This window comes from Tinamus guttatus, unplaced genomic scaffold (genome assembly GCF_059628265.1).
Source record: "Tinamus guttatus ecotype Peru unplaced genomic scaffold, ASM5962826v1 Tinamus_guttatus_pri_ptg000058l, whole genome shotgun sequence".
Classification (NCBI taxonomy): domain Eukaryota; kingdom Metazoa; phylum Chordata; class Aves; order Tinamiformes; family Tinamidae; genus Tinamus; species Tinamus guttatus.
Genome location: NW_028288592.1, coordinates 5006119 through 5023308, shown reverse-complemented (window position 1 = coordinate 5023308; position 17190 = coordinate 5006119). Strand labels below are relative to the sequence as shown.

Below are 17190 nucleotides of genomic sequence, written 5' to 3'. Positions count from 1 at the left end.
TGGTGGCCAAAACCTCCTCTAACATGAAAGCTCCACCACACTCAAGGCTGCTTAAACAGCAGATACAGAAGACTCAAGCCGAAGCCTTTGCAGTGCCCTTTTCCCCTCTCTGCTCACTCTGTGAAGCAAGCTTGTTTACTTTTACCTGAGAGCTTGTTTCTGATCAGATGTGCTCTGTGAACATGCTCACCACGAGCCACACGAGATGTTTAAATATATTCTTTTCCTACATCTATGTATGGCAGTGTCATATTTCTCCTCTTTGGCTACTATTTAGAGAGCCAAAAATGGTTTTGGCAACCATTTTAGCTAAAAAATACAAGAATATTAAATTATGTTACTAGAAATATGAATGCATGGCAATGCAATGAAAAATGGAAAAATGCATCAACAGAGATTCTACATTAAAATAAAACTGCAAATCCGAACGGGCCTACAAATGAGTTCTGCTTAAAAAAAGGTCTGTCAGCAGCTACCTTGTTTAAACAAATTAATAGCAGATTCCTACTACTGGATAACAGGAGGGATATTTCTCTTGAAACAAGTAGAAGGCAAAAAAATGCTGTGATATATTTTGAGAATTAGTAAAATACAAACTCGTGTTTTTAAACTATGCAGTGGAAAACTACTCTGTTGCTCACCTTTTCAGCTGTAAATACTATCTTTTCCCACTTCACTCTTAATTCTTTCCATATGTATCAGTAACATTATATGCATGTGGTGAAACTCTTGATACTGTTGTGCTGTTCTGTTCTAACTCTTACAACACAGAATTATTTCAAGCCACTATTAATATGAGGTATGTCCTTTATATTTTCATATATCTTTCTGTTGAGTGAAAAAATTGATGTAGTGAAACCGCTAACAAGCTGAGCCTTTGAAACCATGGGCAGGTGATGAAAGCCACCTCATGTCTCAAGCATCCCCAGGTCACAGCTGTCACACTCGCTGCAATTCATTGCTGTCACAATCTGCTGTCCCTGCTTGTTGCTGCGCTCCTCTTATTCATCCAACTCATATATCTAAGCATTCCATTACAGAAAGACATCTAATGTTCGCCTCCTATTCGAGAGGGCACAACACCCTTCTGAAACACCGTTCTGAAGATTTTAGAGCACCAAATTCATTGCTAGATCTTACGTGCTGCTTTTTAAGGCTTGCTTATAATTTTGTCTTTGTCTCATCTCCTGAGCATAGCAGGATCAGATGCTTGCTTAGTGCATGATCGCAGCTTTATTCCCACTTCTTATCATGAAGAAATGAAATATTGCCCAGCAATAGAAAGGCATTTGAACCTTTGGGAGTTTAAAGATAACAACACTAACTGTAAACTCAGTGAATTGGAAGGGAAGGTCAGCAAGTCATCCAGGGTGGCACTGTTCACAAAGTCAGCTCTTCTGGCCAGTGAAGCAGGATGTTTATAATCTGAAGACTTGGATTTTATGGGACTTAATTTTGTTCTCAGTTACTTAATTTAAATAGCATTACTATGGATTTACTTTTTAGGTCTTCCAACTTTCAAGCAGTGTTAAATTTGTAACAGAACATCTTGCACTCTAATTTAAAATGTGCACTGTCATTTTAGGTTATAACTATGAATTCAAAGATGACAGATTCATAGTCCTTTTAAAACAGAAATTTTTCTTGTGGAAAAAATTGGCACCAAGTAAAAATATTTAATGAAAATTAGAGTTAAAAGAATGAGCCAGAAGATAATGAAAACAAAACCAAAGAGCCTAAAAATGTAGGAGTAAAAGAAAAGAAGATATAATTATAGTAACAAATACTCTTGTGATTTTAACTGTACTATTTATCCATAGCTATAAAAATAGACAAAAAGACATCTGATATTCTCCCTTACATCTATTTGCTAAAATATTTTTCACTTATAGTGTTACTATCCATAATCTTTACATTGCCAGTAGAAGGTTCAAGTAATATGCTCATTAGAGAGTTTGCTTCTCTACCTCTCAGTATAGTTATTTCAATAGACACAAAATTCTCAGCCTCTAACTGTTCCTCGTAAAGACAGGTAAAATGCCAGTGACATTACTCCCACAATCCTGGGAAGAAAATCTCCAAAAGGGTGACCTCATGCTTTTACGTTGCAGGAGCTTCTGATCATATTCATCTGCCACAGACAAGAACAGAAGACATAAACCTAGACATATGTCATACCAGAAAGGGACTGAAGGAAAAACTAGGAAAATATATGCAATTCATTTACCTTATTACTGAATCAAAATTATTAGACAGTTTTGAAATCTTTACCTAGGTTAGAATGAAACTTCCTTTACAACAAGGTAAGCTAGAAGAATGTGCAGTTAAGGAACTCTGGGATATAAAAAATGCTAAGTAAAACACTCTGTTTTAGTGCTGCCTATCATTAAAATATAGGAGACAGACATCATTGCAGCAGATGTTGTAGCTGATTAAAGGGACTGTTGGTTTTAAAGACAAGGTAGCCTCACCTCATATATTTGGATACCCCAGGTGATAATAAACAATATACATAGTTACATGGTGACAGTCTCCCTTCCCATACTTTTAACTGGTAGATAGATGTAGATGAGTTGGGAACACTTCTCAGTTAAGTGATTGTTTCTAGGGTCCAGCAAGGATACCATAATAGTAATAAGAATACTAATACTATAATAATAGCATTTAAGAGCATGCCAAGCCCGTGCCCTACAACTCTCTTTTCATTTTTCTTGAAATAAAGCCTTTCTTTTTTTCTAATACAGCCTAGGATATATTTATAGTCCAAATGTGCCTGATTTTGATAAGTGGACACAAAGATCAGGGGCCACAGTGGGGTGGGCTTGAAGTTCCAAATGCCAGTAAAGATTAAATGCTGTACTCTTACATACTTGTAGATATGTGTAAATAAATAGCTCGTAGATGATAAAAGACAGGGAAGATATTAGGAACAACAGTGAAAACTAAGTTTTGTTATGATAATAATTCATACTTCTCAAATATCAAGTGTGTGCTCAATCTCAATCTTTACTTTTACATACTTATGTAAAACAAGCGGTCACTGTTCCAATTAAGAAAATAAATTTAGAATGAAATACGGCACAACTTATGTTCCAGAGAACAACTTCAGTATCATATAACTCTTACTAAATATTGCTCAAGTAAAAATAGAAAATAAAAAGTATAGAAACCACCATGCTATCAGACAATCAGCTAACAGCAGAGTGTGTATATAGACAGGATTTGAGCAAGATTTGAGGATGGACATTAGGGGTGGAATCTAGTCTAGTGCACACAGCAGCAATTCTCCTAAAACCAATGCTTTAATTCTCTATTTAGTCAAAGATATGAGAGGGGTGCTGCAAATGAAAAGTTGAGTGTAAAAATGAAAGTACCTTAATTAGGTCAATGGACCTCATGTTTTTATACTCATAGTGATACAGACATGTTGACTTCAGTTTGAATGGTTCTTTGTGATTTGGCCTTGCCCCGTTACCAGGAATGAAGACAAGATTATAAGTATATTCAACAACTCAGTACTAACTCAGATTTCTTCTCTATGCCTATATCACCAGAACTGCAATAATTGTAGCTCTTGTTTTGAAAGACCAACAGATTTTATGTTTACACGCATTTTGCTGAAGGGATTGTCTCAAGGGGCAGAATTCCAGCGTAGCCCTGAAATATAAAAAAAAAACCTTGCCTTGACCTATCACAGAATCCAAGCATCTCTGGGAATCTTAATCCAGTATATGACCACCCTCTCAGTGAAAAAGTGTTTTCTTATGCTCGGAGAGAATTTCCTGTTTTCATTTATGCCCTTTGCGTCTTGTGAATCATGCAAGAGCAAAGTTATTAATGGCAAGTTTAAGAGCAGATAACCAATAGGTTTGTGTACTTTCTATATCTCATTTATTAGAACTAAAAAAAAAATAAAATAAGCCAAGAGGTAAAATGTATGAATAAATGTCAAATCTAATCATAAATATAACTATTCATATTAATACTACTAATAATTGTGATATGGGAGAAATGCATTTATAATGAAATACATCTTCTCCAGTCTTCAAAGAAGACTCCATGCCTCTGCTAAACACCTCTATTAGCAGATCTAACTGAGCCTGGAGAAAAAGGATGCTAATCTTATAGGCAGCACACAAAACCTAAGACAGGTAGCTATTTTTAGATGGACATTTCTTTACAGTGTTACAATTCTGGCCTGGTCTCTTCTGCGCAGCTTTACTCTATCTGTCCCAGGGCCCAGCAATTCAGCTTCCACCAAGGCAAAGCATCTATTTCTTCACTCTTTTTCAGACACCTTGCAGCATTTCAGTTCAAATGCTTAGGTTTACACATGGAAGGACAGACTTTAGTTTGGTCTGTCTTAGTTTAACAAGGGAATAATTCCTTGAATAATTTCTTGAGAGACATGCAATTAGATGACCAGCTATGAATTATGAGAATTCAGCATCAAAGCTTTATATTCTAATGAAGAAGGCTTCAACTTGAGCACTGATATATTCTTAAGACAGGCAGGAAAAAGGAGAAGGTGATTCTAGCCATCAGTAACCTACTGTGTTCCCAGCACGACAATAGTTTGGTTTCTCATCCCTGTTGCATTCCTGTTGCTTTACAACTTACCTTATAACATTTCATAGACACTCACCACCTTTACAGCACTTATAACAGTAGCTAGTGTATATATATACGTACAAATTTACCTTAATAACAGATGTCTCCACACGGGATGGAGGACTCTGCACTTGTGCTGCTGCTGCCATGTTGGCAATGGTACTCAGGTGATTCATCTGGCTCATGGCCATCGTGACCGAGGCTGGAGGTAGGCTCACGGGAATTAGTGGGTGGGGCATCATCATAAAAGGAAGTTCCAGTCCTGGAATATTGAAAAAAAAACAAAAAAGGATTTACTTTCTCCCCTTGTTGAACAACATTCAAGTGATGGGCAACAAGACAGTTCAGGATAAAGGATCTAGGTCGCAGCATCTTTCTGCAGAAATGCCCGGTGTTCATGGAGGGTTTTTACACACAAGGAAAGACTACTAGGCCTCTTGGTTTGCTCATATCTGTATAATCTTTCATTGCTAAGAAATTGCTCTTTATTACCTTTTTTTGATATTTTCTGTATGGTGCCCTAGCAATGGATTTTTGTACTACCAATGCACAAGATTACTACTTTAAGTATCAATTTTATTGCACAATATGTATTTTTTCTTTAATGCCTCTCCTGCCCCTGCTTAATAAAGTTCTACAACATTCCCCACATCTTTGATTTTGCATAGCCTATCCATGTAATTCAGTTCCAAATGAAGACAGTAGTTGAAAAACTACTGATGCCAGTGCTGAAAGATGCCAAACCAACCCATTTGGCAGTAGGTGGTTCTGCTGCAGACAGGTGAGAGTTTAGCTAACTAGATGCTTATAGTATCCAGGCAAGCTGGAGTCGTTAACAGAGGCCTATGATCCCCTGGTGAGGGGAAACTAAAGTTTTTCTTTATCTCAAGAACCAACACTGATGCAGGTGAGGCATGAGGGAGACTCCAACTTTTCAGTGTCTGAATTTGCAACAAGGCCAACAATTTAAACCTTTCTTGTTAGGCGAGAACAAAATGTTAATTTTGAGTTAGAAAAAAAAATCTAAAAGTATTATTGTTGTCTTCTTTCTTGTGAGGCATGTATCTGATATATTACTGTTTTTATACACATACTTCCGCATTTTTTAGGAAATAAGACTATATATGCTCTCTGTTTTATACATACAAGAAGATTTTTGACTAAAAATGTCTAAAAAGTACTATTATACCAATTAAAATCTAAACTATATTCACATCCCTTCTTGTATTTGCACATGAAAAGAAATTAGAGAAGTAACCAAATACTGAATGTATTGAGAGTACCAACATACATGCATACATGCTTGGTTGAGATGTATGCTGTATTTTTGTTTCATATTATTAATTAAAATGTAAGAAATGATTAATTTAACCAGTCTTCTGCTAGTGCAACTGACTAACAGCAAGGAAGAATGTGAACAAGTATGTTTTGAGTAATAGTTCATAGATTTGAAAGATATTCTTCTCCACTACTGAAAATCTAATAAAAACCGCACAGAATTAAACATTTCGGAGGACAATAATAAAAAATCATATAAAGCCATTTATAGAAAATGAAAAGTGTAAAATGTTCAACTGAAGACTTAAGTTATTCATAATACATATTACTGTCTAGAGTTGGGAGTAAGTATATGCATGTGTATACATACAAAGAAATTGATACACTGAGTGCATGAGTCTGTGTATCTATCTACCACATACAATCAATAAATAATGTTTGAACATATTTAAAATAGCTATATTTGCATGAATTCTCTGTAGTAACAATATATGACTGCTTCCTTTTACATACAGAGCACAATTTCACCCTCCTGACTTTGAAAGTTTCTTCTGTTTTTATGGGAATTCCTCTTGATAAGGATTTCAAGATGACACCAGTCAGGACCGATTTAATCTATACTGGGTTTGTATGTAGCATCAGGGATTACAGTGAAACATATATTTCTGAACATTTTTAAGATACTTTTTACTTCCTAATGAACAACAGGGCCTGAACAACAGCAGGGCTAATGCCATCTCCTGCTTACTTCAGTAGAAACTGGATTAGCACATTAGTCTTGACATTTTTAAACACCATTTCCATGGGAAGACAAAAGCACAAAAGTTGGTAGAATTCCAATTTAATTTCTCTAGATCTATTAAAAAGTTGATTGTAAAAGCTGTACAACATAGTTTATAATGAAAAATACACCATTATTGCCATGATTTTCTTTCCCCAGTTACTTCATGAAGACAGTTAAAGCTCAATATAAATTCTAACTCATTAGCTCAATACTGTTTCAATCCCAGTGTAAATTGTTCGGAAGTAGGTAATGAAAATTCAGTCCAAACTCTCTGCAATCAAACAAAGCAATTTTATGAAACAGTGAAAAGAATCAATTATACAAGAGACTTTTATTATTTTACAAGTTGTCACAACCTTTATACAATGTATGTAGCTCAGCTCAGTTGGTTAAAGCACGATTTGAATCTCATCACCTCTGATAGGTTTTCTTGCATTTTGAGAACTCACAGAATCACAGAAACACATGAACTTCCAAAACAAACATCACTGAAGGAAATGAATATTAGCTGGAAAAAGATTTTTTTTTTCCTTCTGATTTTCCTTACTGTAACTGTTTTTTGCCTCTGTGATATACACATTTTGTTTGTGCTGAATTTTTACCCTTTGAAACGTATAACTGAAGAAGAGAGGTAAGCACAAAAAGTCAGATCATCTCACTTAACTTTACCCAAAGGTAGGTGATGATGAATACCGACAGATTCAATAGGAAAAAAAAAAAAAAAGATAGTTCTCAAGGATCGTTCACTCTATCTTAGGCTACATGTCCATAAAAAAATAAAGCCTTTTGAATAGCATTTAAAGCTTAATTAAAAAGCAATGCCCCAAAAATGTTTCTATACAATGTAAAATACTGGACCAGAATAAGTTCTATTTTAAGTTCTGTATTCATTAAGAAAAATTTACTTTGTCCTGGCAGTTCTTGCATCAGAGCACATACTGTTTGTCCAGGTTGCTCTAATTTCTTGCTGGATCTGTAACTGTCTGTCCTGCTATAGTTAATATGAAGCCAGAACAGGCCTCGTGCACTGAGTAGTTTAATGAAAACCTGATTATGTCTCGATTCAGATGGAGTCAGCACTGCGTGGTGATCAGGCAATGTCTGTGTCCAAATGAAATGAAGAGCGAATGGCCACAAGAGACAAATGCACTGACTGAGCTCCAGGCATGCCGTGCTCAGTAACTGCAGGAGAAGCTTGTACCAATGGTTTAGATTTAGATCACTTAAGCATGATGGATCTAGACCAAATGTCTTGCTTTTTTGCTAAAAACGTTCTCATTTTCACACCCCCCTGAAATTTCTTTTTTTTGGACATGTATTTTTGTTACTAAAAAAAATCATGTAAAGAAATGAATATTTAGTTTGTAAAATGTATTTCAAACTTTCTCTATGTGTAAAGATATACTATTCTTAATAAAGACACCATTTAAAAATATTTTTCCTACTTTCCCATCAAAATAAGTCAACACTTATATGCGTTATGTATAAGTACATATAATATATAAGACACATGAATAAATGAATGAATATTGGTTAGTATAATAACCAAGGAAGAATTCTGCCTTTGACAAGTCTGGTCAAATTACCCTGTAATGAGATATTTTCCTTATTTATTAGCTACAGCATCTATAGTACAGTTAATTTCATGTTACACACTGCTGTTTGATAGGAGGGTCAAGTCAATCCTATCGTAACCTTTCCTAACATGCTAACAGAATTTTGCACGGTCGGTCACAGATTGCCAATTACAGCACTTATTACAGTGCAGAGTCATGGCAGAAATTAGAGCTTTTCTAAATCAGGCCCCCTTTTCTTCTGCCTCCAAAATGACAGTGGTCACTGTTTTAGAAAGATATCAAAACCAACAATAAAACAGAGTAGAGAAGACAAGCTTCAAAGAGAGAAGTATCGAGGTTAGTGGTTAGTTGGTGACAGATTCTTTAATACTTGCAGTCTGGCATCGTCTGTCAAGATTTGTTTATAACGAAAATGATTCATGGGCAGAATCTAATCCATAACACTAGAAACCACTTTCAAACTACAGTCTGTTGCACTCCTGAACACTTTAAGTGGACAGGCATAGATACAAATAGTCTTGGCCATTTGCTGTGTTTTCCTTATGTTAGTTAAGCCTAACAATTTTCCTCTTAGAGGAAACAGTCATTTTCATTAATGTCAAAGTGAAATAAGTTTTATTCCTTAGACACTACGCACCGGCTGCACAACTAAGTGCGAGCTACTGGTTCTGTCACTTTTTACATTTGATTTTGATTTAAAGAATACAAGAGTTTCAAAGAGTATTAAAAATCTGTTGCCTCCTTCCTCTTCACTTGTTGCCCTGCTGGAGGCTTATGTTTTTCCAGTTTCCATCAGTGGTTGTCAAGTCTTTGTAATAGGATTAAAAGCTTGGACACCTGATATCCCTGGGTGCTGCAGTTCACCCTCATAAAAGCTGTTTGCTTTAAATTGAGAGAAAATCAGTTTTTAGTGGCATAATTAATTAAATTATGCAAAGTGTTCCAGATTCAGCATAACACTTTCTGAAGCAGCAATCGGAGCACTATATTGCATTCAAACTGCATTTCAATTGATGCTGCACTAGGTTGACCATAGAGTATCATTCTCAAGGATTTCCAACACAAGGGATCCAATTTTGAAATGCAGATTCTTCATGCTAAGTGCCCAAGCCCTACACATAAGCATACAAATGGGCAATTTGGTAGCCAACTAGGTATTTCATGTGCTATAGTGCTAATAGGAACATTCAAAAATGTGAAATCAAAGTTCCGAATGTTAGTAAACGTGTTTAAAAACCGAGCTCAGAATGTCTCCCATTTATTCATCATGGACAATCGAACGGAGCAAAACAGCAATACATTTTCATAATTTGAAAGACTGCTATAGACTGACTGTAGCACTTCCCCCCTAACCAACATTTCAGCAGATATCTTCTATAACATGAGTTACTTTCTCCCATAACGAGTGCTTATACAACAAACCATTATTTATACACTGAAGTGGGTCTGTAAAAGCCTGATGTCTGGATTATTTGTATTCATTAGTAGCACAATTAGGTAGCTAAGGATGGTTATAATATAAGAAAATAATTCTGGACTGGAAGGTAATGTGGCCAAGAAAAGGAAAATGAAGCAGAAAACTACCCTGTATACTATGCGCCTTGCAAACAAACTGATCTAAACATAGCAGATTCATTTTTAGAATCACATCTCTTATCTGCTTATTTCTTTCCATTCTCATTTTGTACTCATTAGGATTCAGCTTGCCTAAATTTAGGTTTCGACATGCGAGCCAAGCATTTATGTTCCCATTATAATCAACAGGGATCTAGTGAACAGGATTAGCAAACTCTTGAGCTTGCCCTGTAGGAGATACCTGTGTTTTGTCATCTGAATCCCTCCTCCGGTTCCACTGACTCCAGTGACAACTCATCCCAGACTCAACCCAATTGCCTAAACACAGGCCACCTGAGATGGCCAAAATAATTTGAGACATGCCTGTAGGGATGGTACATACAGCACAGCATCTACAGGAGACCTGTGGCCATCTGGAGATGGAGACCAAGGACAGGCAGGATACCTTAGGGTATTTAAGATATTAGTGGATACACACCGATGTCTAGGCAGCTGAATCAAGTCTTCCTTGATTTCAGGGGGAGTTTAGAAACTTAAATGAGGTTATCTGCCAGGCCTTCAGGTGGTCCCCAAATCCAGCATCATATTTGCTTTCTTCATGTGGAAAATGAGCATAACTTGCAGCATTTCAGACAGCACTACAAGCCTATGTTTAGGTAACTGAATCCAAGCTCTGTAATAGTTTCAAGTAATACAGACACAGCACGTAAAAAAGTATTGTGGAGGAAAAAAAAAAGAAGCTTCTACTACCACCACTCCTTTTTTTTATACTACTGATCTTATTTCAGTGCCTCTAATCTCGTAAACAAGAGCACAGCTATCTTCTCTGTTTGCTGAAACAAATTGTATCGCAGCAACAATTACCAAACAACTCATCAGTATCAGCTGTGTTGGCTCATTTTTCTCAAGTGGATTATTTTTCACTATCTGTGCTATGAGCGTCCACTGGAAAATATACATAATCAGTGTGCTAAAAGTTAGTAATCTCGGCATCCTGTCAGTGAGGAAACCTCTGCAAACAACTGTCCAGATCAAATCCTTTAGCCGGTGAATTACAGTAAATTTGCTATTTCATCTTCGCATAATTCAACTCAGTCTACTATATTCTTTCATCTTTCTAGTTATAGTCTTTATTATGAGTGTTGCAAGACTGTAAAGCACAGATATTTATAGATAAGGCACTTTTACAAGAATATATGCTATTGTTATTTTACTATAAGCAAAAAGAAAATAATTGTCATTTGTAAACAGCATTTGTTCCATGTAACGGATATTAAAAAATATGTATAGCATTATTACCTCTTCTGACATTACAGAATTTTCAGGAGAGCAAGTACTATTACGACACAGGGAAACAACAACAGTTTCCTGAGACTTCTGTAAAAAACTTTGTATCCTGCTCCAGATAAGATTTTTTCTTTCCTTTTTTTTTTTTTTCCCACAAAGCCTTTCCTTGTTATTTGACAGTTATATAAGCATGCTTTTGCTCTTAAATAGACAGTGAGCAATGTGGCCTGATAATTGAAAGCTTGTTATAATTTGCTCTAGCATAGTTGGCTTATGGGCCTACCATTTGTAGCTCTGCTAATACCACTACTCAACATAAGTAGGTGTAGTAGAAAATTCTGTAGAAAAAAAAAAATGCTATTCTCTGATATGTTTTCCCGCAGTAATATATAAAAGCAAGCTTAGAGAGCCCCTGAAATCACATATTTTTTTTCTTTGCAGACAATATTAGCAATGAAAAAAAACAGTGGCCTCATACATACCAAATGCATCATTCACGTTTTAAATTTTATTATGTAACTTTCTTTGGTGATGACAGAGAAGTGATAGCTCTAATTTGCACTATAAGCCAGGTTTGTACCCACTTTATTTATCCTTGGAGAAAGTTCTTAGCACATTTATCTTCTGCTAAATAAAAACAGCAATACAAACAGCTAATTCCAGGAAATCAGATGGAAGTGTTGAATATCAGACTACATTCTTCATCATGGATTAGAAAATACTGCGTTTATAAACCACTTAGTGAAAGGATTCTTTCAGAGTGGCAATGAATCCCACAGAATATATATTTTATACTTTGAACTTCTTTATTATTTTGGCAAAGTGATTAACACTGGAAAAGCATTTTTAAAATTCAATTTAATGAATAATGAAATTGTCGAATACAAGTGAGAGCTCAGCAGCTCGGGTACAGGCTGTGTGACATTTACCTAAAAATAGATTTTCCATTTGTCTCTTTTAACAAATTCCTAACCTGTTTTCATTTCTTTGATAATACAGACTTTCTTCTTATGGTTATACGAAGTTATAGAGAAGCACAATTATACATATAAAAATAAGTATGCAATATCATCAGGAAACAAAAACAAAGATAGATGCACTTCCATCTACTTTTTTATTTTTTTACCATGAGACACACCTGGGTAAATACGTTAACTTCAGGGAGGAAAGGTAGAACTGCAGATGGTCCTCTGAGGTTTTTAGAATATGGAGAATATAGTGTACTATCAGATATCACCAAAACTGAACATTCTTTTTCTGTCTCCATCACGATGATAAACAACACAAATTATTTTGTGATTATCTGGAATACAGTCATATGTATTTATGTATAAAATTTGCCCACTTAATACATAATGAAGCAGATCTTAACATATCAAATAGATATTAAATAGACATTAGTATTATAAAATGTATGCAATTGTATGCAATGTATGCAATTGTATGCAATTGACAATACGAGTATCTTTTTTATCTTTAAGAAGCAGTTGGGACAAGGATGCCCAAGGTAGTAGTATGTAACTTTGTATTTAGAGTACACACTGGGAAACACAGGCTTCAGTCATTTTAGAATAAGATTTCTTCTTGCTCATGTAATTTTTTTTTCCTCAGACTAATCATTAGGCTGTTTTTTTAGTACACTGGGAAAAAAATATATTGACTGCTCCAGAAAAATGAAAAAGAAAACATATGAAAGTTGCAGTTTGGGGCTTTTAAGTGATAACATTGGAATTCAAGACTGGGGGCAGGTGCCTAAGATCTGGAGAAAACACGGGAGATTGGATGGGAGCTTGTGCTTAACATCTGCACTGGTTAATGCAGGTGCATAAAAATAAAACAAATCAAAACAGAGCAATACTTCACATATCTATTAGATAGCCAGTCTTCTTCTTTTCCTTCATCTTTACATAGAAATTATCTCAAGTGACTTTATTATTACTATTATTATTAATAACCTAATTACTGTAATTTGAACATAAATATATAATCCAGCACAGTTTCAGGATTTCTAGGTATAACTGGTGACACTCTAATATAACTGTGATAAGCTAACAGAGGAAAGTACAATATAAAATCACCAGTGGAGATACTGAGGTGCAAGCAGTATGGACAGAAAGAGCAGGCAAGGTGAGAAACCCACATTTCCTCAGGTCTGGTTCGGGCACATTGTCCCACCTATTTCAGCTGTGTCTCAGTGCAGGAAAAAGTAGGGAGAAAAAAAATAAGAGAAAGAAAAAGAGACAGATGTAAGATACATGGTGCCCCAAGGGAGTAGGTGTGAGGAGGCCAATGCTCAGGACATTCCTTTGGAGAATAAGTTTCACTTCTGGTTTCAGAACTGAAAATCAACTCAGACATGGGTATTACAACAGCTCTAATTCTCTCTATATTGAATCAATGGGATACAATGTTATATGCTTTAATAGTTGCTCTGTTTTATGAATACTAAATCATAGTTTGCTTTTCACTTTCCACTTCCTACAAGCTAGCGTGGACTCTGAAGCAAGGTGCAACAAAAATAGTATCTATTAATTATAGTACTGAATGGAACTAATTCAAGAAAAAAGATGACAGGATGAAAATGCAGAGCCAAGAAGGTTGACGTATTTCAAGTAATCATGTTCTGCTGATGATTTAAAAATAAAATTTGGTGGACTGAACAGGAATGATATCTTAATTTCTAGCACCAGCGCTGCATAGACTCAACTCTGCATAGCTTCTAAAAGGCTGCAGCACAGAATATTGAATAATATTCTTGAACATTATTCTTCAGATTTTTACTTATTGATTTTTAGCCATTTTCTTAGGAAACAAGGCTAAATGATGACGCCACCGGTCCTTTATAATAAAGACATTAGCAACTTATGCAGTCTCAAGCAAATTTGGTATTGAGGTCCCGCAGCAATTAAATTCCTATGATCTCTGAGAGAATGTCCACAAGTAGGTTGCATACCTGCCTAGTGCAGCAAGCTTTGCACGCTCCCCAGAGCACCGGGCTGGGTTTCTCTTTTTAAATGGAAAGGGGATGAGTGTTTGTCCAAGCCTTGACTTGATGTGAAGCGAGAGGCTGAACACAGACTGCCCTGGGAACAGAGGTGAAGTCCCACATATTTTTTAAGGGTTGCTACGATGTTCTCAGCCAAGTTCTGCCATCCCCACCCATGTCGGGTCATGTTAATCATGACATGTGTCTACCCTGACTACAACCCAACCTCATCTTTGTCCATGACAGCAAGAAGAGTATCAGACTGTAAAATCATGTTACCTTCTTGAAGGCTAAACTCGCCTGCGAGAGCTCTCAGGAATGCCCCTAAAAAGCTGCACAGCCTGGTGTAAGGGGTGTCTTCTTGTATCTGCCACAGTTAGCATGCACACACAGCGAGGCAACACTGATGTTCAGGACTGACATTATGGGAAAGAATATCCATGCATAATGTATTGGAAAAATTGCTGTTATTCTTAAAAGTAAGAAAATACCAGTGAACTGATACTTTGTAATATATGCTATTTAAGTAAAGAAAAGCAGTGCTGTTAATTTTAGATTGCAAATTGCTTAAGATTAGACTTTGAATTACAATATTAGGCAAGTACCAGAGCTTTCTGTGATGCTTAAGGAAAAATCATGTAAAAATCATGCCTGCTTCTGTAAATCATTTTCATACAATTCTGCGATTCTGATTAAGGATCAATGTCTTTTCAATATGTCTATAATTTTGATAGTCAATACAGCTTTCCAATCAAAGGGGAAAAAAAAAAGGGATGACTATTGATCTGCAGTAAAAGCTAAATTTTGTATTTTAAAATCATTAAGGCATAAATATACAGACACATCAGCAGCTGGCAACAGCTCTCCTAGGTTTTATCCTACCCGAAAGGTATCAGAGTAACTTAGAGTGGTGTTCCTAGAAATGACACTCCAGCCAGTAGACAGCGAATCCTGCCATTTGGCATGCGTGCCTTGCACGATGTAGAGTACCAACGTAACTCCACAGTTCTTCACTGCAACAGAAGAATATCCACAAATCACTTCAAAAAATCCTTGTGTTTTAAAAACCTTCAGAACGCAAAGACTGAAATCCTGTTTCCATAAAGTCAGTGAGACTCAAATAAGGCCCCAAACTCACACCACTGTCTTTGACATGGCAGTATCTAACTCAAGATAATGCAGAGGTTTGTCAGCTGAAAAGCTGCACAAGTGCTTTTTAATTGTCTAAATGATTATTATATTTGGTTAAGCAACAAATGAACAGAACATATTATTTGAAGAAATATGAGAGAAATATGATAACAGATTTTTGCCCTTCTAAGAGATCCACTACCAAAAAGTGTTTAAAAAACAACACTGCCATTAGTTACCTCAGGGATTCCTGTGCAGCCTTCTGGATGGATACAGTGTCAAAGCATTAGTAGAATTTTGCAAGCAGCTTACGCTGTACATAATGCTTTGAAAAATTTAAAAAAGGAGAACAGATAGCAAATGTCATTTCTTTCATAGTTACAAAATGCAAACTCCAAGTGTTTTAACCTAATGAATAAATGAGTTTGTCCTTTATGTATAAAATATAGTTTGTGTTTGTTGCACAAGTTTTTTAATAATAGATGAATTTTAGGTTTGCTTCAACATATTCAATAAAGTGTGATTAATTTGGTTTTTCAAAAATGCAAACTAGACATTACTATATTACTCTGCAAAATGCACAGCTTGCAACATTATTGTCTCAGTGGGATCTTAAATTGAATTGTAAAATGTGTCTTATTTCCAGTTTGATTTATGTAAGAAATTTCAGTGGATAATGCCCTTTTTGAAGTTTCAGTGTTTTCTGCTCAGGAAAAAATACATAACTAAAAATCATGACAAAGTTTATTATAAATCACAGCTAAGTTTTATCATTACATAACATACCACTTAAACTCATATACTGATGCCACATACTATGCTCAATTCAGCGAATTAACTTTTTTTTGAAGTTTCTTATTATGACAGATTATATAACGCATTTTTGACATGTTCTGTGATTTTATTGCGATATTCTAAGTAATTACCAAATCTCTTTTTCTCTAAAAAGAGCTTTCTTGTGCCCTGAGAATTAATCTATGATACCATTTAACTCGGCTTTTTGAAGTAAATATCACTAGATAAAAAGCCAGCTGGTTCTGAATAATGGGATACTTGAATGAATGTATTAGTGTTTGAAAATGAGAGTACATATCTTTTAAAAAGATTAATTTCCATAAGAAAGATAGCTCACAGATCTACAAAAGAATAAATTCCAAACATAATAAACTGGCAGAAAGAGAGGTAGATTAAAGTAAAGGCAGCAGCACCTTGTTGTTGCAGCTGTTGTATAGCAGTGATTCTGTAGCAATTACAACATTTGGTAGGTACGGGCAGACTCTTCAAAGGTTGCAGCAGAGAGCTCGAGCCTGGAACACACAGCATACCCTACGTAATAACTTGAGAGATTAATTTTTACTTTTTTTTTTTCCTCCTTAACAGAGAATAACTTTTGTTCCTAACAATCAAGTCTGTAGGACGAGTTGCAAAGACGCTTCGGACTTTACCGTGAAAAGCTAACATCAGTTTTGTTTGTTATTAGAGATTTGGATATGAATTCATCTTTATCACAAAAAGAGATGGGCTTTATTGCAGCACACCACTGCTGACATCAGCATGTAAACTGACTTTTGTTGTCCTATGGACTTTATTTCCAATATCCTGTTTCAAATATATTTCCTTGAATGGGTCTAGAGTTCTGTTCACACAATTACTTTGGACAAACGTTAATGAAAAAAAAAAAAGAGTTTGCAGATGCCACTCAGTACTGTGGGTTTGCATAAAACAAATTATGAGACTTGGGGAATTAAACCATACTGGGCCAAGTTTTAGAGTACACAGAAATGTTTTCTACTTTCTATTTTTTTTTCCTTTTCTTCTGAATATGGGATTGATCTAGGCTGAGTCAAATTTGTACGAAGTTTGTCACCGGTTTGTCTGATATCGGATTGCTCTAACTAAGCTATTCTGGGCTACCCAGAAAGTTTGTCACAAACCACATTATCCTTGAAAGATGTTATAAA

The 17190-nt window shown here is 35.6% G+C and overlaps 1 protein-coding gene across 4 annotated transcripts in view; it reads right to left on the bottom strand.

Annotated features, from left to right (window-relative positions):
- DACH1 (dachshund family transcription factor 1) overlaps positions 1–17190 on the bottom strand; it is a 346806-nt gene that overhangs the window by 107309 nt on the left and 222307 nt on the right. For all 4 annotated transcript variants that reach the window (XM_088540288.1, XM_088540286.1, XM_088540289.1 and 1 more), the window contains exon 4: positions 4701–4873. In XM_088540288.1, coding sequence (XP_088396414.1) covers positions 4701–4873 — 173 coding nt within the window. The remainder of the gene's footprint in view (positions 1–4700; positions 4874–17190) is intronic.